Raw genomic sequence first — 26,264 nt, 5'->3', positions numbered from 1 at the left:
ACCTATGAATTTGCAAGGTATGGGCACAGACAGATTTTATTTCCATTTTCCCCCCTAAAAAAGTCATTTCCCTTCTCTGGTCATAGAGCCACCGTAGAAACTACTGAAAAGGTTGATCCCTGGAGCTTAAACACCAGAAACTGTCGCTTTTGATTACAGCCACAAAGCATTCAAAATACCCTGACAGGACTGACAGTGTCATTCAACCCAACTCAAAATTCACCGCCACTAGTGACTAAGGATGCTGGGGCTTTAGCTATTGGTATGCTCCTAAATCAACAATACCGCTAGTAAAATGCTTCAGGTATTATCCATGCAAGCCCATGTATGCATAAAGATTTTCCAAGACCGTTCTGAACATCTTCCAGATTGTTGCAAACACTCGGTATACATTTCATACGATACTGCCGTATCCCACATATGTCTGCTTCAGCTTTTGCTAGTTAGGATAATTATTTTGCTTCCACAATCATTTAATACAGAGGTACTGTCATCTACCAGCATTATAACTATAATCCCAGTTCTTTATACTCTGTGAAGCTAATCTACTTTTTCCGTTACTAGCTAGCCTAATTTTGCCTTGCCTAAATGGCATCTGCTGTCGCTCATTTACTTGTTTATCCACTTCCTACCTACCAGTTTCTAAGCTGCAGCCTCTAGCAAGATGGGAGGGAATATATTTCCATGGCCTTCATCTTATTTGTGGCAGTTCAAGAACATCTACGTAATAACTGCTCCCCCAACCCACCTTTAGAGAGGGGCAGCTTTTATCAGAATATCTCCCAATTACACTGAGCCGCATATTGCATCAGCAAAAGTAAGTGTCCAAATTTATTCCGAACCAAACGGATGTATCTGTATGAATTTTTTTCCATTTGAATCAGAATTCAAGGCAGTGATTGGGACTGCTCTGATTACTGACAAGGCAACAGCCTGGAAGGATGAACTAAACTTTGCAAGTAAAACCAAGTTTTATTTCTAAACTGAATACAAGGTCTGCCTGTAAGCATATTTTAAAAGTTATCTTCTGCAAAATTAAGTATTAAATAAAACCTGTCAAAGAGGAACCCTATTCCCCAGGTTATATGGGTGAAAGGTCAAAAAGGAAAAAAATTATAGGTAGTCCTCAAGAAGACATAAGTAATGCTAGTTTCATGGTCGAGGAATGATATTTTATACCACAGACAGAATACCAACCATCACTATTTCCAATATATTTTTAAAATGTATCAGTTTAGCAGGGTTGGGTGTTGGTTTTTTTTTCCTGATCTATAACATTACAGAGGAACCTCGCAGGCTAAAAGGGAATACGTGGAAATCCTTGGGTGGTAACAGCATTTAAGAACTCAACAACAACCAAAAAACACCTCCCCCCACAAAACCCCCCCCAAGAATTGCGTTGTCTTCATTGCTCTTTAATTCCTATTGTCACCGAAGTCTGTAGATATTCCTCCCTGCTCCCAACCAGTAACAGCAGTAAACAAAATAAACCACCAAAGTCACTACTATGGATTTTCATCTAACATACACATACAAAGCAATGAAGCTTATTTTGCTTCCACTAACTCCATTTCTTAGATGTTACTTAAAGCACAGTTGAAAAATTGAGACTAAAATGCCATTTAGTATTACTGTTTATCTTTAATTTGCTTTAACGAGACTGAACTGAACTTACCTGTCATTCTGTTGCTTAAGTGATTCATTTAGTTTCTTCACTGCCTCCATTTGCTTATTTAGTGAATTGCATGTAATCTGTAGATCTTTATATTGTCTTTCAGTTGTTTCATACCTACAAATTAATTACAGGGTTGTGGTTGAAGGCTCTAAGTACTTTTGAAAAGCTTTTACTTTAATAGTTTGTCAAATAAAAATACTTTACATCATGTCTGCAATCATCCCACTCAAGCTAAAAGCAAGGTGTTTGCAGGGGGAGGGGGGGGTCAGTTCAGGATTTTCTGGTTGTTGTTGTTTGGGTGTTGGCGTTTTTTGGGTGGATTTTTGTTTGTTAAATGAACATACTTGGAGATAGAAAAAAAAACCCAAGCAAAAACCAACAAATCAACCTTCAGTGGATCCCTTACATACTCTTGATTATTAATTATCAGGAAACAACCTTCCTCCATTAGAAAACTCTTAGGAACTGACAAAACATACAGATGCCTTTAGAAATTTGATATATACAAACTATTATAAATTAGCTATTTTCAGTCATCTTTTAAAGGACCCTTTGAGTCAGTCTAGGACCTCCAGTTGTCTCGTGATACTAAAAACGATGCAATGTGCATTTAATACAAGTTTATGAAGCAGATATCACACTCCGAGCAAATGTGTTCCTACTAAAAGAAAATTCTCTCCCCTGGTGTCAGTTATCTGATTGTTTTTATGGAACACCATATTTAAAGCGTGCAGATTGTTTAGAAAGCAAGTTTTTGCTTTATAAACACATTATAAGGTTTATAACACGTTATAAGCTATTTGTTCCTATTTTGGAGAATTTACAACTATTAGATACTAGACAGAGGCTGGTTTATTTCACATGAACTAGTCAAATAAGTGTTCATAAGTATGGCTACATACAATTCAAGCAAAAAAAGGAGGCACTTCCGTAGTGACCATACTAGATACTGACTCAAGAAACCCCATCATGGAAAAAAGTTTTATACATATTTCCTCCCACAGTGACTCCCTTACAGGCAGCAATATGCCTCCAAAATTGTGTCATATAATACCTGCTACCCATTATTTAAGCAAGAAACTTGCTCTCAATTTAGTCAGCTTCTTTGCCTTGCTGACACCTAGTGACGGGGACAGCTCATATGAGCTGAAAAGCCAAAGCTCTTTCAAGCTCTTATTCTTCCAAAGCACATTCTATTTTCATAAACATAAAAAATAGTTTCTAATTTTACATACTTTTTGTGTCTCACATGTCCTTTTTGAGCTTAAGATCATAAAGAAATAATGCTTATAAATAATTTAGGACACGCAAGTGCCTCCATCCTTCCTACCTCACTTTTACCTAATTTCAGTCAAATTTGCTACAGAAGTGATCAAAGATGCAAGCTCCTACCTCATGCAGACATACAGCTCATGGCTGCTGCTCCAGATTATTTATAGCATGTCAAGACAGCATGTAAGATGAAAGAAAGACGCCAAGAATATGGTATAATACTAATAGAAACTAAGCATTGTTAATTTTTCTTAGAGAACAATGCTCCTTTTTATACCAAGTTCATGCTGTTTCCTGAACCGGACCTTCAACTTCAGTTGTTGTTTCATTTAACACATTGACTTCTTGAATGACTTAAGTTAACCTCACTGACAAGCATACAGAAGAAAGAAAAAAAACCCAAATTTTTCACTTAAAAACATGAAGTAGCATGTAATGCTGCCCTTCTAACGTTCTTAGCCCAGTAAAAAGGGCTTCACTGCTCTTTGAATACAAAGTATTTGCTTCAAGATCTTACGTGCCTTACCTCTGAAGAAGATCAACAGAGGATTTTTTCAGTATTTCATGTTCTTCAGCAACTGTTTGTAATTTCCTGTTGTGTTGAAAGAGCTGCTCAGTATCAGTCCGTGCTCTTTCAGATTCTACCTGCTGAGCTTTCAGCAAATCATTAAGTTCTTCATTTTTTCGTTCTGCATCCTTCAACATTGCAGCAAGAGTTCTTGCCTTTTGAGTGGAAAGATAACCCCCACAGTTACAAGCAATTCTGTTTCACAAGTCACTTTGTAATAGGCATACTTCAGGCCATAGATCTAATGCTAAAATACTATCAGCTACACTAAGAAAAGGATTTCTCTCACCTAATGTTAACCACAAATTAATTTGTTCACTAAATTCCTTTAAGCTCCCTTTATAGACAGTGTAAGGGGAGAGGAAAGAAGAAAGTAAAAGATGATACATTTTAGGTATGGATTTAGTAATCTGCAGCCCAATCTTCATTGTAACATTTAAAGAATAGAAATGATTCTGAGTTTTCAATGCATACCTCAAATATATACTGCACAGAAGCAACCTTTGTTTGAAATTTCATCTTTGACAAGTTATTAAAAGGTACAAACAGGCAACAGTTTTCCTATACCAGCAAATTCTATATAGAATAGTGGCTTTATTTTTAAGATTACTACCATTAAATTAACACTTATGGCTGACGAACAATTATCACTACAGAAGGTTACTTTTGTAAACTTCCCACAAGGGAAACAGACATTAGAAGAAAACTGTTCCAAACAATCCAGAGGAAACCAGGATGTTTATGATGAAAATTAAGACTGTCCTAACTTGCAAGTGTAGCTTACAGCTAAGCAGCATAGAGTTCCAACGCATGCAATCATAGGTAAAGCTACCCACACAATTATTAGTCCCACCCGTGTCCCAGAAGGAAGCTCCTTACCTCGGACTCAGCCTGGGCTCTCTGACATCGGTACTGAGCCATCAGCCTGTCAGCCTGAGCCAGAGCTGCTGCCTTGGCTTCCAAAAGGTCTTGCAGCCTTGTTTCTTTAGACTGCACGCAAGAAGAACATTTGTCATGAACGCTTTCTGAATGCACAGACAGCAATGTACCCATACATGTTAGGCTGTACTCACTGCTAATGTTGACAGCTTCTGCTCGTAGACATCCATTATATCAGATATCCTCATATCGGGGAACGGCTCCTTCACCTGTGAAAGGAGTTTCCAATTACTGCTACCCTAAATTTGTATTTACTTAGCCAGGTAACATGTGCCTAAAGAGCTCAGTTCTGTGAATCCTACCTGTCCACTAGCTTTTCAGTTCAGACTATCAGTCCAGCACTGCGAAAGAGTAACATCACACTCTAAAATGATTCCCCTTGGTCTAATCTTTGCTGGAGAATTAGCAGTCCCTCATAGGAAACCTGAAGTAATACATCCAAATAATTACAGCACAAAATACACGTGGCTAAAAATCCTTATTCATATACCATAGCCTTCTCAACACACAGACTATCACAAAAGGCCCAGGAAAGTTGTTCTTAAAGGATAGTATCCAGAGCAGACTTACTATGTTAGCCCACTGACTTGCTAAAGGAAATTTACCATATATCACACAACAAGTCTGAAGTGTTTATTAAAATAAATGCCCAAGTCAAGTGAGACTGCTACTTGTTTTGAGATGTTTTTTCTTAAGGCAATACTACTATAACAGCAGTTTTGAACAGCTGGTGATATATGCTGATGAATGCCAAGTGCAAGCCATCCCACCTACGGAGAAGCTACCGTCCATCTCTGCACCATTTGACCCATTAGATAAGATTTTTTTTGGCATATTTGCAGCAGCCCCCACATAGCTCCAGTTCTCATTTTCCTGTCCCTAAAGTAGGAAACAAGTTTCTTTTTCTGCTTGCGAACTTGCCAGCTCTATGTCCTTTTACATACTACTACTGTAAGAAATGCTTCTAGAACTTCCCTTCACTCTTTTGTATGGTAATACTATTAAAAGTATTTTCTGAGGTTTTTTTTTTTAGTATTATTTTTACATACGTTTGAGCTTCACACAACACATGGAACGCACAGAGATGGAGTACTGGATATTTTAAGTTAATGTGTCGATTGATTTTTAAAGGAAAAGTCTACTAATTAGAAGGTCTAAGAAAAGATTGGCTCAATTCCTAGATAGCTTTCTCCCTTGAAAAACGGCAGCAGCACAGCCAGGCGCCGCGGCTGCTGCGCACCGGGCACGGGCAGCGCTGCGGGGCGGCCCCGGCAACCAGGCACGGGGGGAGAAGGCGGCGGCAGCGCCCGTAGCGAAGCAGCGCCGGCTGCCGGGGCCGTTTGCCCGATCGCTGCAGCGGCGGAGCGGAGCCGGTCCCTCGGCGAGGGTCGTTCTTGTCAGCTCCGACAAGGGGCGGGGGGCGCTGCCGCAGAGTGCCCCGTGTCCCCGCAGCGGGGCGCGAAGCCGAGGCGGGGGGCGCCGGGGGCGGGGCCGAGCGGCCGCACACCACTAGGGGTCGCTGTGCGCCGCCCGCCGCCGGGGCAGCCCACGGGCCAGCGGGCGGGGCGCGCGGCGCCGGCACCCAGGGCGCGGCCTCTCCCGGCACCGCCCGCGGGGCACGCGGCCCCGGCCCCCGCCGCCTCCGGGCTGCGCCCCGGGGACCCTGCGGGCGGCCCTCCTCGTGCCGCCGCCGCTCAGCCCCGCGCCCCCTCGCCCGCTCCCTTCTCTCCTGCCGCCCCTCGGCGCTCGCCCCGCGACAGGGCAGGGAGCCGCCGCCAGCAGCCGCCCGGCCCCGCCGCCCCCCAGGCCTCGCCCCGAGCCCAGAGGCACGGGAAAGGCTGCCGGGGCGGCACGGCCAACGCGGGGCTGCGCCCGCGGCTCCCGACGTGCGGCAGCTCCGGCGCCCAGGCTGCCTTCCCGAGCCGGGCGGCTGCGACACTCGGCGCGCCCCGGCCACACGCACCTCCCCGCGGGAAAAGCCGCGTTCCCGGAGCGGTGTTCGAGTCATCTTTAACCTCTGAACTGTAGCAGCTGGCACCAGGCTGGGGGGAGTGCTGCCGTGCTGGGGGCAGGAGGCTCTGCAGGGGGTCTGGGCAGGCTGGGGGATGGACCAAGGCCAGTTGTGTGAGGTTCAACATGGCCAAGTGCCGGGTCCTGCCCGTGGGTCACACCAGCCCCACAGCGCTGCGGGCTGGGGGCAGAGCGGCTCAAAGCTGCCCCATGGAAAGGGCCCGGGGGTGCTGGTCAGCAGCCGGCTGGACATGAGCCCCCAGTGTGCCCAGGTGGCCCAGGAGGCCAACAGCACCCTGGCTCGGATCCGAAACGGTGTGGCCAGCAGGGCCAGGGCAGTGCCCGTGCCCCTGTGCTCGGCGCTGGTGGGGCCGCACCTCGAGCCCTGGGTTCAGTTTCGGGCCCCTCAGGCCCAGAGGGACGTAGGGGGGCTGGAGCGTGTCCAGAGCCGGGCAGGGGGGGAAGGGGGGGCAGCTGGGGGTGCTCAGCCCAGAGGGATCTTATCACTCCCTACAGCTACCTGAAAGGTGGCGGTAGGCAGGTAGTGGTCAGTCTCTTCTCCCAAGTAAAGAAGCAACAGGACAGGAGGAAACAGCCTCAGGTTGTGCCAGGGGACATTTACATGTGATATTAGGAGAATTTTCTTCCCCAGAAGGGTTGTCAAGCACTGGCACAGGCTGCCCAGGGACATGGCCGAGTCACCATCCCCGCGGGTCTTTAAAAGCCATGCAGCTGCGGCACTCCGACACAACACGACTCAAGGGTGGGCTTGGCAGTGTCAGGTTTACAGTTAGACTCCACCTCAAGGGTCTTTTCCAACCTGCATGATTCTATGATCTCAAGCTGTTAACAGGCACTTTGTTCATTTTCCCAATTTGCATACAGTTCTTTTAAGCCAGAAGAAAATAGAAGTAATCATCCATCACTCAGTCTAAAGCAGCTACAAAGCTACTAACTTGCTTTGAACAGAAAAGAGAAAGAGGAAATATATTCAGTATCTGATAGCATGGCCCACAAAACAGCACACTGTCTGTGGTCCCTGTTAGGAGTGTCTCATTCGCAATGCATGATGCTGCAGAGGGAAACAAAAACTTTTTTCTGAAGTAGTAACAGTGCCTTTCCAAAAAGGCCACAAAAATTGAACTGCGGATGTGAAAGAGTCAGCTACAGGCAAGAAAAGCAAAATGCTTGTATGCATGTTTAGGCGTACAAGCGTTGCACCATACTCTTCTAAAGCAGCGTATCATCTGTATTTTATCACAGGTTATTTCTCGGGGAGCAGGGGGAGGAGGACACTTATACATGTCCCAGCACGTCTAAGCTGTTGAGACTATAGCTGTCAGATGTGCAGACAGATGTCAGATGAGTGTGGGCAACACCACTGGAGAAAGGGATCTTCAGGAGCCCAGCTTCTGATGTAGTACAAAGAACCATCACTGAATTCTGCTCAGGAGCTCGCTAAGCGGAGCACGTTCTAAACAGGCAAGAATCTAAACTGAACTTAACTGACACATGTGCTATAGCCTGACACTTGGATTTTAATTTCTGTTAAAAAAAGTCAGTATTTAACAAGGGTATATAAATTCTACTAACCTTTAGTCCAGAATGAAGTTTTTGTATTAATTCCTGAATATTTGAAGTTGTGGATTCGTCACTAGAAGGACAGGATGAAGAACACCTCACCAAAGAAATGCTGGTCAAGGGTGACTGCGTTTGGATCCTTTTTGATGCGTGCTCCATTTCTTGTTGCCTGTAAGCATTATTTGCTGCAATGCTTTCACCAAGCCTGTATAAACATAAAGGCTATAAATGAAACAACCTGCTACAAATATCATTGCAAGGATTGAAGATGATAACAGTTTCATAACATAACTAACTTCTCTTTCGTTGAAAACAGATTACAGAACAGTCATATTTGCATTATCACACAGCATTAAGATGTAGCATCAGACATGTGCCCAAGCTGTCTGGAGATACAGAAAGCAGAAAAAATGAAAGCCTGTCATGGCTAACCTTTAGAAACAAATGCAGTACCTCACCAGAAAGGGCACCGTGTTCAGCGCTTCTTGAGAACAGATCATCTGTCTCTTATTAGTCTGTGAGACAGGTTATTTCCCACACCACTATTCAAACTAACTAGGCCGCTGTTTGTAAGTAAGAAGATCAAGAAGGCATTTAGTGAGAATTTTTATTAGTCATAAAAAGACTGAATCATAAAAAGGCAGAGTGCAACCAATAGACCTTAGTTTTTCTTTGCCTGCGATGCTATTTTACAATACTATATTGAGTACAGCACATTTAATTTTGTACTTTTTAACCAGAGTTTAAGTATACAGATAAGAGTGCAATCAGTTAAAATTTGGACAGGGAAGAGAACATAAAAGCTTAGACAGAATTACAATACCTATACTCCAGTGTCTGCATGTAACTTGTGGTTGGTATTTTCAAGGCAGCTACGAATGACATGTTCCAAATCAGAGAGAGTCAAGAGAGCTGATTTTTGAGGCACCAGTCAAAAATCTTTTCCTCTTGTTAAATTCCTTAATTGGTAATTATCCCAACCACTTCACTGAAGTGCTGTCTCAATTGCTTAAGTGAACAAAGCCTAGTTTTAACTTGCATGTATAGACATGTTATTTGGCCATTTCATCGCACAACTCCAATCATATTGGATTGTACAGATTCTTCATTCTTCCAGCCAGACTTTTTGTTATTGGCCATTAAAAAAAATGTTTCCTATATCCACAAAATCATGTGACCACAGAAATGCTGAGGTTGAAAGGGATTTCTACAGATCATCCCATTCAACACTCACACTCCTAAATACGCTGTCCACAACTACGTCCAGTAGTTCTGACTGTCTCAAAGGAGGAAGACTGCACAATTTCTCTGGGCAACCTTTCCCAGTGTTTGACCCCCCCTTACAGTAAAAGACTTTTTCTTTAAATCTAAGAAATCAAGGGTGTTTTTTTTCTTACATTTCTGTTCGTGGCTACCTCTTCTCCTGTCAGTGGATACCACTGAGAAGCCTCAGGCTCCATCCGCTTTGTTCCTCTCCATCAGACATTTATACACATCCACAAAATCCACAAGTCTTCTCAAAACAAAACAATCCTGGCTCTCTCAGCCGCATCTTGTATGACTGAGGAAGGAGCATCTTCCTTCATCAGTCACCTTAATGGCACTTCACTACCCTCACTCTAGTGAGTTTACATCCCTCTTGCACTGGGGAGTGCAGACCTGAACACCCCACTCCAGAAGTGGTCTCACCAGGGCTGAGCAGAAGGGAATTATCACCTCCTTCAACCTGCCAGCGATACTCTTCCTCATGCAGTCCAGGGTGCTACTGACCATCTTTGCCATTCTTGAAGACGGCAGTTATATTTACTTTCTTCTAGTTCTCAGGAATATCTCCCAACTGCCCTGACTTTTCAAAGGTAACCTGGGATGGCCTTGCAATGACACCAGCCAACTCCCTAAGCACTCATGGGTGCATACTGTCAGGTCTTGTGGACTTTGGATTGTCCACCTGTTCCATAACCTGATCCTCCACCACCCAGAATAAGTCTTCCCTCCTCTAGACCTTTCCCATTGCTCCCATGGACCTAGGACTCCCAAAGGCAAATCATACCACTGAAGACCAAGGTGAACAAGGCATTGAGTATGTCAACCTTTTCCATGTCCTTTGTCACCAGGTCTCCTGCCCCATTCAACAGAAAGGCACACATTTTTTCCTAGTTTTGTCTTACTGCTGAAGTACTGGTAGAAGTCTTCCTTGTGGCCCTTCACATCTGTTGCCAGGTTCAACTCCAGGTGAGCTCTGGCTTTTCTAATCCCATCCCTGTATACTTGAGACAGGTTCTCTGTATTCCTCCCAGGTCACCTGTGCCTGCTTCTACCTCCTGAATGCTTCCTTTTTATATTTAACATTTGTCAGGAGCTCCTTGCAAATTTCCTGCCATGTTCAATTTTCTGCTGCTTGGGATGAGATGGACTATTAAGGCCTTGGAGAAAATGATCCTCTGGGGAGGAGGGGTGAAGAGGATTGGGCAGAAGGGGAAAAAAACTTAAAAAAAAAAAAATAATCAACCAACTCTCCTTAATCCCTCTTCTCACCAGGGCTACTTCTCATGGGATTCTTCCAAGCAGATCATGAAAAAGGCTAAGATCTGCTCTCCTGAAGTCTAGTGTTGTGATCCTACATACATGATCATTTTTTCCTATTTTATTACATTTATAGAAATAAGGACTCCATCAAATAGTTTCCTCAGTATTTTTTCTCCTGTTTAGACCACCTTAAATACTACCTGAACTGCCATCTGCCTGTGTATTCTGTTCTGTTCTTTCTTGGAAGTTACCGCAAAAGGGTAAGCAAAGCTTTAGGAACTGAAAAATGGCATGTCTGAAAGTTCAGTAGAGAGAGAAATCTGACAGTCAGAATATTAGATGCACTCCAAGTAGAAAGTTCCAGGCACAGTCGCCAGATAAATGAACCCTGTGGGACAGAAGTCAGTCACTACTATGTTCTCTAGAATGCGATGTGAATTGAATACCATCAGCATATGAACTGTTTCCTCTGACCTCCAAGATCATTACTCTCTCTTAACTGCAGATAAAGAAACAAGACAATTCTTCTAAAGTTTCTGTCTCTGATGAATTGAAAGTAACATGCCAAGAAACACGAGTATCACTAAGCCCATAAAAATGTCAAATCCTACCAGACTATCACAAAAATAAACTTACACTATGGCAGGAAAATCTGGTAAGGACGCAGCCTCAAACAGTATTCTAAGCCCCATTTGGACTTGCTCTCTGTCATCTGATGTTAAAGCAAATGTCAAAGGCATAATCAAGCGTTGATCCTAAAAAAGAAACTACTTTAGTCAAAACAAGATAACAGTTAAAAAAACAAAACAAAACACAACCACCCAGACATCACAATATCAAGGCCCACGAACACAGAAATGTTTTATTCAGAACTTAAGCTACTTCCTTAAAGTTTGCCCTTCTAAGTTTCTCAGCCTGAATTCAACAGAAGCGTTTTTAAAAATAGCTTATACTTCAGAGTATTTAGAAACGTGTTTTCCCGGTAACCGGCAAAGAGACTACTTAATTCCTTTAAGTTTTCAAGTGCTTGAATTCCATCATAAAGGGTCAGAAGCTTAAGTTTTATAAGGATTTCCTGAGGACTGTAAAACTCTCATTGCTACCCATTAAATTACACAACTCCCATTCTTGAAAGAAAATCCTCCAAAACAGCAGGAAGCGTCTGACTGTCTGGATTATTTTTCCATCTACAATGTAAATTGTTAAGGTACAATCTGACCAATAATTAGCAGAAACTGTTTTGACTATGCAAAGTCACAAATTAGAGGTATACATTTAACAGTAACCAACCCCACAAATAATTATATCGTTGTGATAACTTTTTCCTGGTTTGCTACCTTTAAATTGCAGACCTAATGAATTCTTAAAATAATAATTCTTACCAGGCGGCCAAACTATGGTTTAACAAGCACAACTGAAATAAATGACTGGAGTAAAAGAAAACTGCTCTTTATCTTAGAAGGATAAACAATGAAACAACTTTAAAGAATTGTGCACAGGGGACTATATTTTTCTAGAAGTTCTACCACTTCAGAGATAACCATGCAAACCTGTCAGAATTAGAACTACTGTAGTGTAGCGACACTTCCCTTCACAGACACATTTCACCAGAAATTTTAAAATCATACCTGTAGCATTTTGTAGAAGCTGACCTCCATACCACATACGTCCTGCTTAAGTCTGCTCATAAGATCAAGCGTTTTCAAAATAATATCAGCAGCGAGTTTGCTTTCAAACATACAAATAGAAAAGCACAGTAGGTGAAAAAAGGCAGTGAGATTTGCCAAATCAGCACTGATAAATAAATTCAGTCAATCAAAAAAAACCCCAACCTTCAAAAAGACATTAAATATGTCTAGCAAGGCAACAATGCCAACACCAAGAGAGATCACCAAGTTCCTTGGGCACGCTGCTGAACTTCTCCAGCATGCCAAGGATGGCAACAGTGAAGACCAAAAAAATCGTGAGGAGGGTTTAATCGTAGGTCCAATTATACCTCACTGGTCTTTGGCCATGTAACTCTTAGTTATATCCACATCCAGGTTAATGACACCGAGCTGAAGGAATGTATATTCCATTTTCAGTGCAGTACAATTCCCTCCCATATTGATGAGTGACATTTTTGAACTCTGGTTGCATAAAACAAAAAATCAGGTGTCAAACAGTTCTGGTAAGCTTGAACTACTGCATGAGATTTAAGGACACTGCTCCTATGTGGATCTCCAGCTTATGCTGAAAACAAGATCTGAATGCTTAAGTTTGGTTTCACTCTTTGAACTGACTAGCAACGTTACTTTCTATTGCCATAGAAATACTGTTTTATTTAAAAACAGAATTTGTTTACGTGCATTTAGATGGTACTTTAAACTACAATATACTTACCATCCGAACAATATCACAACTCTCATACAAGTCTTGCTAAATTAGCTTTTTAGATAAATTCATGTGCTCACCACATTTTAGAATCCACTACTTTTGTCCCAAAAGCAGTATCAATTCCACTACAGGCAAACTGGTGTTCTATTAGAGATGTGCATTGGCTGGCCGTCAGTATCTTTGAGGCATGCTTTTTCAGTAGGTCATCTCTACAGAGCAGTAGATCAAGTTAAGAATAAACTTAATATATACCTATACTTGGGTATTGCACCAAACCCCAACATTTTCTAATAATAAAGGATGCAAGAGTTAAGTGTATCGCAGCACAAGAGCCTCCAAAAATGCTTTTAAAACCCAGCTAAGCCATGCTTAACTCACATGCCAAGTAAGCTTCCTTTTCAATAAAAAACACGCACTTACTTGGAAACAGACAGCTAAGGGAAACCATAATACAGTGAGTGGCCTAAGAAAGATGATGAAAAAAAGGCAGTGAACCATCAGTTCCTAATAGAAGAATTAGTTATCTAGGAGTGAGCTAGCAAAGACTTTTCTCACAGAGCTCAGCTTAGATGCAGGACTATGTCCTGCAGGCATGTCCTCCTTACTACATGACCCTGGGAACACTAAGGACTAAAACAGGTGTGCAAAACTGTTACCATTCCACGTTATTTTTCCTTGTTTTGCTGATCTAGATTTGCATCATATTTGGCTGGGAGCTGCACCTGACTTAGCCAGGCGAATACAGACCAAGAACACGGCCACCCAAACTCCCCTTGCAGTTTCAACAGAAAACACTCATCTTCATTTTTGATCTGCAAATTACTTCTATACTGTTCTATAACGTTCTATACTGAAAGGGTGGTCATGCATGGAAACAGGCTGCCCAGGGAGGTGGTAGACTCACCATCCCTGGAGGTGCTTAAAAAATGTGTAGATGTGGTACTCGGGGACATGGTTGAGTGATGGACTTCACAGTTCTGGGCTAACAGTTGGACTTTATAATCTCAAAGGTCTTTTCCAGCCTAAATTATTCTATAATTCTACGTCAAATAGCCATCACATTTTGTCCTGCACCACAGTACTATAAAATAATTTCACAGCAATTAGAAAGCTACTTAAGGTCCTTTGGGATGACAGTCCTAGGTAAAATTCGGGCAGTTGTTGTCATTAAAAGCTATTGAAGTGACCCAAGACAGACATTTCTTCTAACACCTTAGAGGAGATCATGGTGGAGGAATAATAAATTAACTGCCAATAGGCACACAGAAAGGATATTTGTTAGGACATTAATAGCCCTGACCATTCTTTCACACTTTTTCTTCACTAATAGTTCATCCACAATCTGTTCTGTCCTCTGAAGATGATCAAGAAGAACAGGCAGCAGAAGATCCACAAAGTGTTTGGCTGAGGTGCCGTTTCCACTGTCAATAGCATCCTGTAATAAAGGCATTTTACTTTATGTCAATATTTAAAACTACAGAAGGAAGCCAAGGACACTCTACCCCTTCCTCCACCAGCCTGTCTTCTAGCTTTCCTAGCCTCTTGCCATTTCAGGTTTAAGACCGCTGATCAGCATTCACACTGGAGGGGGAAGCTTAACAAAGAGCACAAAACAGAACTTCCTCACTTCTGCAAGTCCTAGAAAACAATTCTTTGATAGCTTTAGTGTCTACCTCATGACTTCATGAGCTGTCCTTTCTTCCACTTAACTTTCAATACAGACATATTTCAAAAATACAGCCTGTCTTTAAAAGAAAAGTTGTTTTACAAAGCATGGAATTCTGGAACAGGAAGAACTCTGTTTCAGGCATATTTTTACATGCTATTTTTTGAGTAATATGCTAATAGTTGTTTAAAAGTCAATTAAAATATAGCTGCTAAGAAGCTCTTTAAACTCAATTATCAGTCTTGGTACCTCAAAAATCTCTTTGAATAGTTGCAATGCTAGAACTGCACAGTCTTCAGAGCCTTCCAATGGTTGGTTGGACAAGTGGACCAGTGCAACAGATGGTTCAAAAGTCTTTGAGTGAGTCAGAGATCTGGTACTTCCAGACACTGGCAAGCCAGATGGTTCCAGTATTGCCTGCCGCAGGGTATGACGCAGTTCTGTCACGGAACAGAAGGCAAGCAGCAGCTCTAAGATCTGTGTGAAGCGAATGAGAGTTCAAATGCTTTTAGATCAAGTACTTATACAGAAATCGCAACTCCCATAGCACAAGCCGAAAGAGATAGGCAAGTTCCATGCAACTCCTTTTAGCACTTTAAAGTTTTCTGAAGAACAGCTTTCTTTAAAGCCAAGTCAGCAGCAGAAACAGGGTTCATTAGACTAGTTAAGGATTGTGACAGTATTTAGTGTATTGCTTTCCCTTCTTTTTTAAACAGCATGACTACTGGCTAGCAATCTAATAAGCAGTAGAAATGCATATACACCCAGAACGAAGGAAGCTACCGAAGGGAAAAATATTCTGACACGAACAGATGCACAAGTGCATACTCAGAGCCAAGAAAGCAGCACCCTGGCAAGCTCCTTGTCAATATGTCTTTCCAAATAAAACCAACAACAAAATCACACACACAGAAACATTAGCATTTATTATTTACTATGATGTGAAGAACATTCATAAGAAAAACCTAAGATTTATTTCAAAGATGTATTTAGCCCTAATATTTTCACAAAATTTCACATTTTAGCCTTAAGCGACACATAACCCATGGGTCAATTACATCAGGTGGTACAAAGTTGAACACAACAGTTAACTGCTTAACAAAACGTGGCATCAATTTCTTCAACTGCTATGAGAGAACTTATTCCTAAGTCTTTGAAATTAGCACTGTGGTTCCCTGATCATCAGTTCAAAGTCTGAGTACTATTAATTCAGATTAGGTTTTAGCCAGTAAAGCGTGGTATGCACAGAGTTTCTGATGGATCCAAACATTTCTTATTAGCCAAAGCACAAAAGGTATTTATGTTGGCTTTTTGACTTTATGCCTGTTGCCTGAAAGCAGACACACATAGTCTGGCAAAAAAACCTAACCATTACAGATCTAACCTGACAACCTTCTGAGTAACTAGAATATAACCTTGGTGAATACCATAGGACATTTAAGAGTGCTGAAATCAGTGTGTTTCATTATCAGCCCTCGTACAGAAGGAACCTACTTATGACTACAGAAGGGGAACTAGACTAGTAGTTGTTCCCTCTTAGGCTTAAACTGAAAAATTATAAATACCTTAGATGATGAATCAGGATCCCTTCCATGGAGAAGATCTAATACTTGACCAAGGCATGAGGTAAAGTGCTCATATCTACAGAATACGTAGAGGAGAAAAGAAACAGAAATTTTACTACACTCAGACATTTATAGCAAGTGACAAATATGAGTGCCCTACTCTCCTTACCCTCAAACACTTCAAGTACAGCAATAGCTTTGATGATGTAATTTCTATTTATAATAGACTAAGCTTTATAAAATAATATTTTAAGAATGAAAGTAAATTCCTTAAAATAAGCCAAGATTTTCCAGCTCATTTTTACTGCTAGATTTAGATTGAAGTTCAGCAACTAAATTCTGGGAGCTGAATTTGCAGAACCACTAGTCAAGGTCTACCACAGAACTACTCTGTAACACCCTCCAGTAAATCTATTCCAACTTCAACCATATTACTCCACTTCAAGATAATATAGGCCTGTAAAAGGCAAGCTCGCTACTCATCAGGTTGTCTGACTACTGATACTGTCCAGACAAAGAACTACTGAACACACTAATAAATATTCCTTAAGTCACAAAGAAAAAACAGATTTTGATTCACACTTCTGTGTGAAACTAGCAACACAGGAATTCTTTAGTTTCAGGTACAGCAGTTATAATCAACTAGTAACATTCAAAAAGCATCTAGGGAATTTTTTTTCAATGTTCGGGTCAGAATGCAAACAGGATACAGCAAAGAAATGGAAAAGGAGCTTAGGAAAAATATCCTCTACTTTTAGGAAGTGAAGTCATACCGGGTTAAATAATCTGCAACCTTGGGGTTCTTCAGAAGATCCATGAGTAGATCAACAGAGTATTTTCTTGTGAGAGTTCCATCTCCATTTACAACAATATTGAATATTAGCTGAAACGTCTGATGGATATTTCGAGCGTGAAAGAGCTGGAAGGAAGAAGAAAGTTATAGATGGGCATATACTTACTTTGCTGAGTAAAACTGACTGGAATTAAAATTTTATTTGGCTGGTGTGACTACTAGTTTTATCTACAACTTAAGAAGAGAACAAGCTTCAAAGTATTACTTACTTTTTCTCCTACTTCTTCATTTAAAGTAAGGCTTGATAATACTGAAAGTGCAAACACAACCATAGTCAAATTACTATGGGCCAGGAAACTTACTAAGGTACGATAGAAACTCTTCACATTATTCTAAAGGAAAAAGGAGAAACATAGGCATTATAAATTTTGTTCTGTTCTATAAACCCACCAAAATTACAGATTGTACATATTGGTAAGCCATAAAAGTCATGAATAACAATACAAGAAATATGTTAGAATGATGAAAGTTCTCTAGGAAATCTCTTTTAGTGTGCTACTGCACAATAGCAGTGTTGATGTCAATGAACTAAATTCTCTGTTGAATTTGTGTAAGGAAAAACGAAAAACAAAAAAACCACCCCAAACCCAAGGAAGAAATTCCATCATTATTTTAAAGACAGGTGAGTTATTTTGCTGAAGTCTCTAATAGAAAATAACCACTGAAAATTTATCCCCATCCTTTCTCTGCTCAGTGATCAGATCTGACAGTAGTTCCTCCTGCCCCCCCGCCCCACCTCTCTTCCAGCGTAAACAGTACAACATGCACTGCCATGTATATGAATTTGTATTTCTGAGTTTAAGAAGCAAGTTATGCTTGCACTGATTTATGAAGAAACAGGAACTGAGCAGGTCACACATGGGTGTCTATTTGAGGATTCACAGGCCCTGCTCCAACATCAAGATCAGTGATATTTTACTGATTTGTCTTTTAAAAGGCAAATCACTTTCTTGGCCAAAGCTAATGCAGCTTACCAAAAATCCAATTACAGATTTATATGTTAACATACAAATGCTTTTTATGTTAACATATGTTATATGTTAGCAACATGTAGTTTTTCTAAGGAAGAATGCACCAATTTTAAATTCACCTTTCATTTGCAGAGAACAGTTGCAGAAACTGAATGCATAACAATCTAGTGCAACACAGCAATGAAGAGAAGGAAAGAAACTTCCTGTTCTACCAGATACTTTCCCCAACATGAGAGAAACAACCGCCAACTCTGCAGAACAAGCAGGTCAGGGTTATTATTGCCGCAAAAGAAGTGTGTAAGAAATACTAAGGTAAAATTCCCCAGAGTCAAGTCTTTTGCCCTCAAGCCAGTCATGCCACGACCCAAAATCTTACCAAAGATTTTATCTGAGTTTGAACAGATAAGTTGTGACGACAGAGATTTGCCAGTAGTCCTAAACACGGTATTGTTAACTCATCTTCAATGGACTGACTTAAAAAAACAAAGTCCAGAAGTTTAAATAAACATGTTTCATGTTTTTGTTAAAACATCCAGAATTTAATTACAAGAAATTGTAGGGGGTGGGAGGTGCAGTGGCTGGGGGACTTTTTTTTTGTTCAGGTTTTTTTTTGTTTTTTTGGTTTTTTTTTTTTTCCAGTTAGATACCATTCCTCCAAGCAAAGCAAAATTCAGATTGCAATGCTGACAGTGTGGCAGTTTTTAAACAGAGCACATCTGAAAAAAACCCCAGTATCAGAAATCACTGCTATCAAAGGTCAGTTATTGCAGGTGCTTTTAGTAGTCACTGACCTCTTACTAGGACATGCGCAGAAAATTTATATTAATACAAATCTGCTCCTAATGAATTTTCTCCTGGCTTTTCTCTTTGTTAGCTCCCCGCTCCCAGGTGTGTGGGCTAAGAGGCCAATTAATATTCAATCACCCAAAGTCCCACAATCACTGCATTTGACAATCTGTAACAACATGGTTTTTCAAGAAAAATTTCTGTTCGCGTCAGAGAAAAAATGCCACAGTTCACCTTGGAGACCAGGTTAGTGCAGTATGGTAATGACCTTCAGAAAGTTCAGAAACTTAGCTAGGTATTTCCCATAAAAGACAACTGAGTACACACTTACACATGATGCATTAGAAATGAAATTAATTCATCAATGTTGGCACCAGCACAAAAGATTGGAACATTGTAGGTTAGCCTCTGCAGCAACTGAATACTCTGAGGAAATAAAAAAAAGCTGTTCACATGTCTTTCCTATAGCAGCTCACTGAAGAACCTGACAAGTTACAAAAGCTTAAACTGAAAAGACAAACAAGGCATCACAACCAAATTAATTTTCAGACTCTGTAGTGTTAACGTAACAATTGCATGAGCTGCTGCAAGCATACTGAGTAACGTCCTATCACACTGATGCACTACTTAAAAGCCCCAAAATATTAATAAGGTTTTATTTTGACAGGGGAGTTACCTTTTTAGCCCATCCAATTCTCCACTTCGCCTCATCAGCAAGTCCTCCATTCTATCAGTGAGAAAGGGACTTTGTCCTATTGAATGACCTAAAGTCACACCAAAATCCAAAAAGCACTTTGCAACCTCTTGCAGAAAGTATGTCTATAGGAAAATGGATTTGCTGTGAAGACTGCCAACAGACCTAACGGTACTAAAGTCCTTTATACAGCATTCTTTCAGCACATAAGTGAGTTAATCTACTGAAACAAGACAAAAATCACAGCACAGAATAGCTGCTGAAACAAAATCTCACCATGTAAATATCTGATGTAAGAGCTTAAAGGTCTTACAATTGGATCTGTTTGGCAACTGAAAAATCTTTCCCACTGACTGATAAGTCATTTGGATCCCCAAGTCTTCTGGTACGCCTAGTGCTTTGAGAAATACGCAACCCATGAGAAAAGCGTTCTTAACTGGAGGCTTGACTCATCTTCCACAGATGAAGGGCAACAGAACTACAGCAAATTCATTTTCTGCTTTCCCTCTCCAGAAGAGATGTGACCACAGGTAGCAGTGAGTACTTACTGAAAGATTGGAACCACACATGAGAAAACCTGCGCACATTTTAAAAAGTAAACAAATTTTTCCTTTTAAGCACACAGAAAGGACAGGTTAAAATTGGTTAAGTCAGACTAGGAGATGTCATGTGCGTACTTAAAGTTTTTGAAAAAAATAATCAGTGATGTCTGCCCTTGGCTTCTAGAAATAAGCTTCCATTAGCACAGCCCCCTTGCATTTACTGCCAGATAGCACCGACCAGCAGGAAGGAGGCATACGTGCCCTGCAAACCTTCCATGAAACCTGCCAGCCAGCTTTCCTTTCACTCCTTCCCAATTACCTGCCAAAGTATTGATTAGACAAAACAACCTCCAGGTTTCTGTTAGTTATTTCTCCTAATGTTAGTAAATACCTCAACTGGAAAATAATCTTACAAGCTCTCAAGAGTGATTTCTTGAAATAATTTCAAAAACTGGGGATTTTTTGTTCCGTTGTCATTTTGGGTGGGGTTTTTTCCTTTTTTTTTTTTTTTTTTCTTTCTTTTCCTCTTTCGAGTTGAGAAGCACAAGCAAGAATGAGAGAATACAAAGAACTCTATGCAGTGCTAAAATCCTGTCGTACTAGCCTCATACACCAAATAAATTACACAGCTAAGATCATGTTTGCCTCAACACATTATTTCAGATAGAGCTTTTAAAGAGTTATTAGATGCATACAGTACAATGTATACTACGTAACAGTAGCCAAATATTACCAAGCAATAGTTCCTGTTACCTGTAATAAGACTGGGTCGCTAAGATTAGCAGAACTTCGATGAACCACTCCTGCCAGCACACTGGTCAGGTTGTAGGTATCCTGAAGAGCTTCTCTAGTTTCATTGTCTAAAGCTAGAATTCAAGAATTATTAACAAAAATCATATCTAATAGCAAAAGCAATTGTATTAGCTACCTATCTAATCAGCAGCCTAAGTCTTTGACCAGTTTTTCATGTGTATTTCACCATTAACTACTAATAAATCACAGCTCCCATGCACTTGCATGCCTACCTTACTTTTAAACTTACAGTTAATTGAAACACTAATACCTTTCCCTGAAGATGCTTGGACAGTGAAGGAATGGCCTACCTCCTGCCTATAAAGTTTTAGTTCTGTTGAGATCTTGAAACCTGCATTTAAAAGGCTTTAAACCAAAAGATCTCAGTTTCTTGCTTCACGCTATAGTGGGCAAGTACACTAAAACTGATACCCTGATAGGGTTATCTAGCAATGGTTAAATAAAAAACAACAACAACCAGTTCTGCTTAGGCAGTCCTGGAAAAGATGTAGCAAACAAGGGTGACAGATAAAGCAACAAATCAGTTGGAACTGTTGGAAAACTAATTCTTCAAGTTTTCCAGGCCTAACAGGTTGGAAAAGATAATTAAGAACTTCAGTATCAAATACAATTTTACAGCAACTGTTTCAAAAACCTAGAAGGAAGATCAAAGAGGCTAAAAAACTTCAAGAATCAGAGAAGATAAACCAAGGGTCATCGTAAAGGTCTCAAGTCTCATACATGATGAGAAATTAAGCAGTGAAGGGATAATTTTTCCCTTTATATGTAACTACATACGCAGGTTGTAGTTAGCACAGAGTTCCCTAGAGCATGAAGTCCCAGTTCTGTAAAATCAAGGCAGGGCAGGGGGAATAAAAAAAAGCACATCTCACGGAACAAGTAAGAGGCAGTAGAATCCATTTTGTAATTGCAGCTATTTGGAAACTTGGTGCACACAGGCCCAGTCCATTGGAAAGCCCAAACTGATATCCAGCAAACACTCCAACGAGAGAGGTAAACTGAGGTGATGACAGTTGTTGACGTAACATGGCTTCTCCTTATTTTTGCATCCCCTAGGCAGGTTTCATTATTAAAAAACAGTAGTCTTTTCAAGCTCCAAAAATCAAGGACTAGAAAATAATTCCTCACATTACCCAGTGAGGAAACAAATTCAGACAAACACAATCATTGTCATTTTACAGCGATGACTACAAATGTGCTTTTCATGGTGATTTAACATCTCATCTGGCCTTGTACATACAATCAGGAGGCTCAGCCAACCATGCTGCTATAATGAAAAACGCTTCATCTTTCACACCTCACACTTTTTTGAAGTTCATCACCCATGGCACAGAATCAGCACCTGTCTTCCCTTCCCTTTCCCAGACCAAAGATAAAGGTTCAGATGCAAACCTTACCTAGCTGTGATAGCAAAGTAACCACAGACAAGGTCAGAGATGGGTTTGTATTAGGGTCCTCAAGGAGTTCTACTAGGCAACTCAGACATTCACTTGGTAGAATCTGGTTTGAAGCAAGTAATTGTGTAAGTTTCAGTCCAGAGATAACCTGGAGATGAAAGGAGAGAAACAGCCTTAATTACTCAACTGCAACAAAGTATTTAACACAGAAGCCAAAGCACAGAGTTATATTAGATAGATTTCTCTGTATGTGAAAAACTGAGAATGTAAGTGCCACTCTAACAACACATTTGCAATCACATTCACTGAACTGTTTTTTTTTTTTAAAAAAAAAAACAAACAACAAACAACCTCTGGTATTTATTCCTGTGGATGTGTTCTGTTTACTCTTGGAAAGTACCAAGTTTACACTGTGATTGTTTATAACATATTGGGGCTTCTTCTGTTTGCTTGCTGACAGCAAATCAAAGTAACAGCATTCTTTTAAACTTTATAGCAGCACAACACTTTGTATTTCTTCACACACTGAACAGAACTGATATCAGGTTACTCTTCTGACATACCTTTTAAGCACAGATAAAAGATAGGGTTTATTTATTTTGGAAGAACAACAAAACAGATAGCTCAACACAAACATTTAATAACCAGCCTTCAGCTCAGCCTGCTTTCTAAAGACATGGACAGGAACCCAGAGGAACCTGCAGTGGCAGGACGGGTAAGCGGTAACAGGTAGTGCTGCTCGGGGAGCACTCTGTGCTTCAGATGAATAAACGGAACGTGAATTCAGAGAAGCCTATATAAGACGGTGCTGAAAGTGACACACCTCCAAATCTATACAGGTACACACGAGTTATACTCGCATGATAGAGTCACACAATGTTGGGTTTGCGTATTCCGGGAACACCTCTTTACAACGGATACAGAGAAGGTGGCTAAACTGAATGCTAACTCTTACAGTCATGTTTTACCATTTAAAAAACGAAATCTCTATTTGAGAGAGGTACCTCGCAGCTTGAGGAATTCAGTCACTGTGGCAGTCTCTCAGCATAGCAAGCATCCCACCCCAAGGCTCTCCCTGGAGGTGAGCGGACAGGCCTCCTACCCCTTTGCAGCAAACACCTTGGAGCATGCGTTGCATGAAACTGGCAACCTCCAGATACAAGACCATGTCATCCCTTCAAATTCCATTTTTAAGCTGTGTAAATAAGCGATCCTTGTGGGTCAGAATTTAGGGGGAATGACAGAAGAAGAAAAAAGTGGCTTGTTAAAGAGAATGCATTTTGAATTAAGAGATGGAAAGTGCTGAAGCTGGTAATTGGCAGAACCAGGCCTTGTCCCTTGTACAGCCCTAAGCCAAGGCTGGTTTAAAACATAGTCAAGTTAATCAGTGCGAGAATAGAGAAACAATAGATGACCAATTTGTGTACGCAGGTGCACTCAGAAACGCAGGTGCTTCTAGAAAAAGTCAGTATATGCGAATAGGAATTGCTTGTTCAAAGACTAGGTGTGCTTGAAGGAGTGTGTGAGTTAAAGCAGGCGGGGAGAAGGTCACGATCCCAGGAGGAGCTGTGAACCGAGGGAACCGAACAGATGAATCGACTGGGACAGAATCAGGCGGTGGATTTGCAGAACCCACAAGACCAAAGGAAACTCTTGAAACCTTTGGGCACCGACGAGGACTTGCCAAGCGTATATAAGCTGTGCTCGGTCCCTTTGGCCTCTGCCACGGCCCGGGGTAGCGGCCCAGCTCTGAGCCGTGACCAGCGAGCCCAGGGGCACCCACGGCTGCGTGGATTTCTCCTGTAAGGTCCCTCCGAGGGCTCGTTACACGCTCGGTCTCTGTGCACATCGAGACACTGCACGCCCCGGTGAATACGCACAGGGACACCACAGACCCCAGTAACAAAGGGGATGCCAACGGCCCGGGGACACGGCTCCAGCCCGATGCGCTCCCCTGCCCGGCGGCCTCCCTCGGCCCCCAGCTCCCCCGGCAGCCGCCACCGGGAGAGCTCCTCCGCCCCCAGGCGCCGAGCCGCGCCCCGGGGAGAGCGGCCCGAGGCCCCGGCGGCTCACGGGCCTGCGCTGCGGTCGCCCGCGGCGGTGACGGCGGAAAGGAGCCAGCCGCGGCCGGGCCCCGCCGAGAGCCACCGAGGCCGAGGGGGAAACAACAGGCACCCCGCCGCCCCCGGGCGCGGCGCCAGCGCCTGGGCCGCTCTTACCTCCAGGCTCCGCTGCAGCAGCGCCGCGTTATGCGATGTCTTGGCGGCTCGGTACTGCGTGGCCGCCAGCAGCAAGGCCTTCATGCAGCCCAAGGCATCCATAGCGCCGTAGCTACGCGCTCAGGCACGCGGACCACCGCACCGACTCGTATCTCCCGCCGCCGCGGCCATTTTGACGGCGGGGCCCAGTGACGGCAGCGCCGCGCGCCCGCCAGGCCTGACGGGAGGCGCCGCCGCCGCCCCGTACCGTGAGGGGGCGGGGCGGGGAGCAGCCGGGCGGGCGGGGCCGGGGCCGCGCCGCTTTCTCCCCCGCGGTAATAAGGGGGGGCGGTGGGCGGCGGTGCGGGCGTCTGGGCAGGTGCCCCCGGTGCCAGGGCTGCCTTGCGGCCGAGGCGCTGGGGAGTCCGGGAATGCGGCTTTTCCCGCGGGGAGGTGCGTGTGGCCGGGGCGCGCCGAGTGTCGCAGCCGCCCGGCTCGGGAAGGCAGCCTGGGCGCCGGAGCTGCCGCACGTCGGGAGCCGCGGGCGCAGCCCCGCGTTGGCCGTGCCGCCCCGGCAGCCTTTCCCGTGCCTCTGGGCTCGGGGCGAGGCCTGGGGGGCGGCGGGGCCGGGCGGCTGCTGGCGGCGGCTCCCTGCCCTGTCGCGGGGCGAGCGCCGAGGGGCGGCAGGAGAGAAGGGAGCGGGCGAGGGGGCGCGGGGCTGAGCGGCGGCGGCACGAGGAGGGCCGCCCGCAGGGTCCCCGGGGCGCAGCCCGGAGGCGGCGGGGGCCGGGGCCGCGTGCCCCGCGGGCGGTGCCGGGAGAGGCCGCGCCCTGGGTGCCGGCGCCGCGCGCCCCGCCCGCTGGCCCGTGGGCTGCCCCGGCGGCGGGCGGCGCACAGCGACCCCTAGTGGTGTGCGGCCGCTCGGCCCCGCCCCCGGCGCCCCCCGCCTCGGCTTCGCGCCCCGCTGCGGGGACACGGGGCACTCTGGCTCTGGGTTCCGCGGCGCCGCCCCGCACGCAGCTGCACGGGGACTTGACAAGGCTGCACCGCGGCACGCAGCAAGCGCAGCCATCAGCTCCAACACAGCAAGGGCCATTCAAAGTCCATTAAAAGTCTTCTCACCCTTGACAAGTATTCCTGTAAATCACAGCTGCATGTTGTAAATGGAAGTGTAATGTAACTTGAAATGTAAATTTCTGCTCACTTGCTTCCTGCTTTCCATGGGTCGTTGTTTTGCAGGCTCTGTGCTTTGCTGACTGCCTCAGAGGCGACGCCTGAGAAGAGACCAGACTGTGGGCTTGGATGCAATTTCGGGTCTAGATGCAGCATCCAGAGCTACAGCCACCGTGGCACTGTGGATCCTAGTCCAAAGCACGGCAGCGTGAGATTCCTCGACGAGGGATTCCTCGTCACTCGGCCTTTTCCTAAGGCGGAAAATCAGTGTGACTGACCGAGCATGTGGGGGACTGCCGAGACCCTCCTTTCAGAAACCCTGTAGTGTTGTGTGCTGCTCAAGACCGGGCTGCTCAAGCTGGGATGTCTCAGCACAGCAGCTGTGCTGTCTGGATACACGTGATAACTGACCATCAGGCAGCTGCTGAATTCTGCAAAGAAAGGGGCACATCGCTGTGCGCCCTTCTACAGAGCAAAGGCGGATTTATTTCTCTCTGATAATACTGTTCTTCACAGACAACTAGTTTCTTTTCAGTTAATGACTTTTGGACACATATGTTAGTATTTTTGGCAATGCTGGAGTTTATGCACAGTTTTATTTTTTTGTCTCCTTCATGCTAGAAGTACCAGTTGATCCTGGCACCAAAAACTGTAAGCAC

General features: G+C 43.4%; 1 protein-coding gene and 1 long non-coding RNA gene across 2 annotated transcripts in view; both read right to left on the bottom strand.

Moving 5' to 3' along the window:
- CIP2A (cellular inhibitor of PP2A) overlaps positions 1–24,700 on the bottom strand; it is a 28,213-nt gene extending 3,513 nt beyond the window's left edge. The window contains exons 1-18 of the mRNA XM_080376167.1: positions 24,454–24,700; positions 22,235–22,382; positions 20,778–20,890; positions 19,120–19,214; positions 18,379–18,475; positions 17,241–17,363; positions 16,952–17,097; positions 16,179–16,254; positions 14,863–15,090; positions 14,223–14,382; positions 13,025–13,166; positions 12,200–12,299; positions 11,208–11,326; positions 8,058–8,250; positions 4,589–4,663; positions 4,395–4,505; positions 3,474–3,670; positions 1,676–1,789 (exon numbers count right to left, since the gene is read on the bottom strand). Coding sequence (XP_080232293.1) covers positions 1,676–1,789; positions 3,474–3,670; positions 4,395–4,505; positions 4,589–4,663; positions 8,058–8,250; positions 11,208–11,326; positions 12,200–12,299; positions 13,025–13,166; positions 14,223–14,382; positions 14,863–15,090; positions 16,179–16,254; positions 16,952–17,097; positions 17,241–17,363; positions 18,379–18,475; positions 19,120–19,214; positions 20,778–20,890; positions 22,235–22,382; positions 24,454–24,555 — 2,339 coding nt within the window. The 5' untranslated portion in view covers positions 24,556–24,700. The remainder of the gene's footprint in view (positions 1–1,675; positions 1,790–3,473; positions 3,671–4,394; positions 4,506–4,588; positions 4,664–8,057; positions 8,251–11,207; positions 11,327–12,199; positions 12,300–13,024; positions 13,167–14,222; positions 14,383–14,862; positions 15,091–16,178; positions 16,255–16,951; positions 17,098–17,240; positions 17,364–18,378; positions 18,476–19,119; positions 19,215–20,777; positions 20,891–22,234; positions 22,383–24,453) is intronic.
- Positions 5,975–8,051, bottom strand: LOC308059205. Its single transcript, XR_013926168.1, has 2 exons — positions 6,414–8,051; positions 5,975–6,349 (listed from the first exon to the last, which is right to left on the bottom strand). It is a non-coding gene; the product is annotated as an uncharacterized lncRNA (long non-coding RNA).
- Positions 24,701–26,264: the final 1,564 nt, after the last annotated feature.

This window comes from Falco punctatus (genome assembly GCF_963210335.1).
Source record: "Falco punctatus genome assembly, chromosome: 2".
Taxonomy (NCBI): domain Eukaryota; kingdom Metazoa; phylum Chordata; class Aves; order Falconiformes; family Falconidae; genus Falco; species Falco punctatus.
The sequence above is the reverse complement of the archived record's forward strand: the minus strand, read 5'-3'. Positions and strand labels throughout refer to the sequence as shown.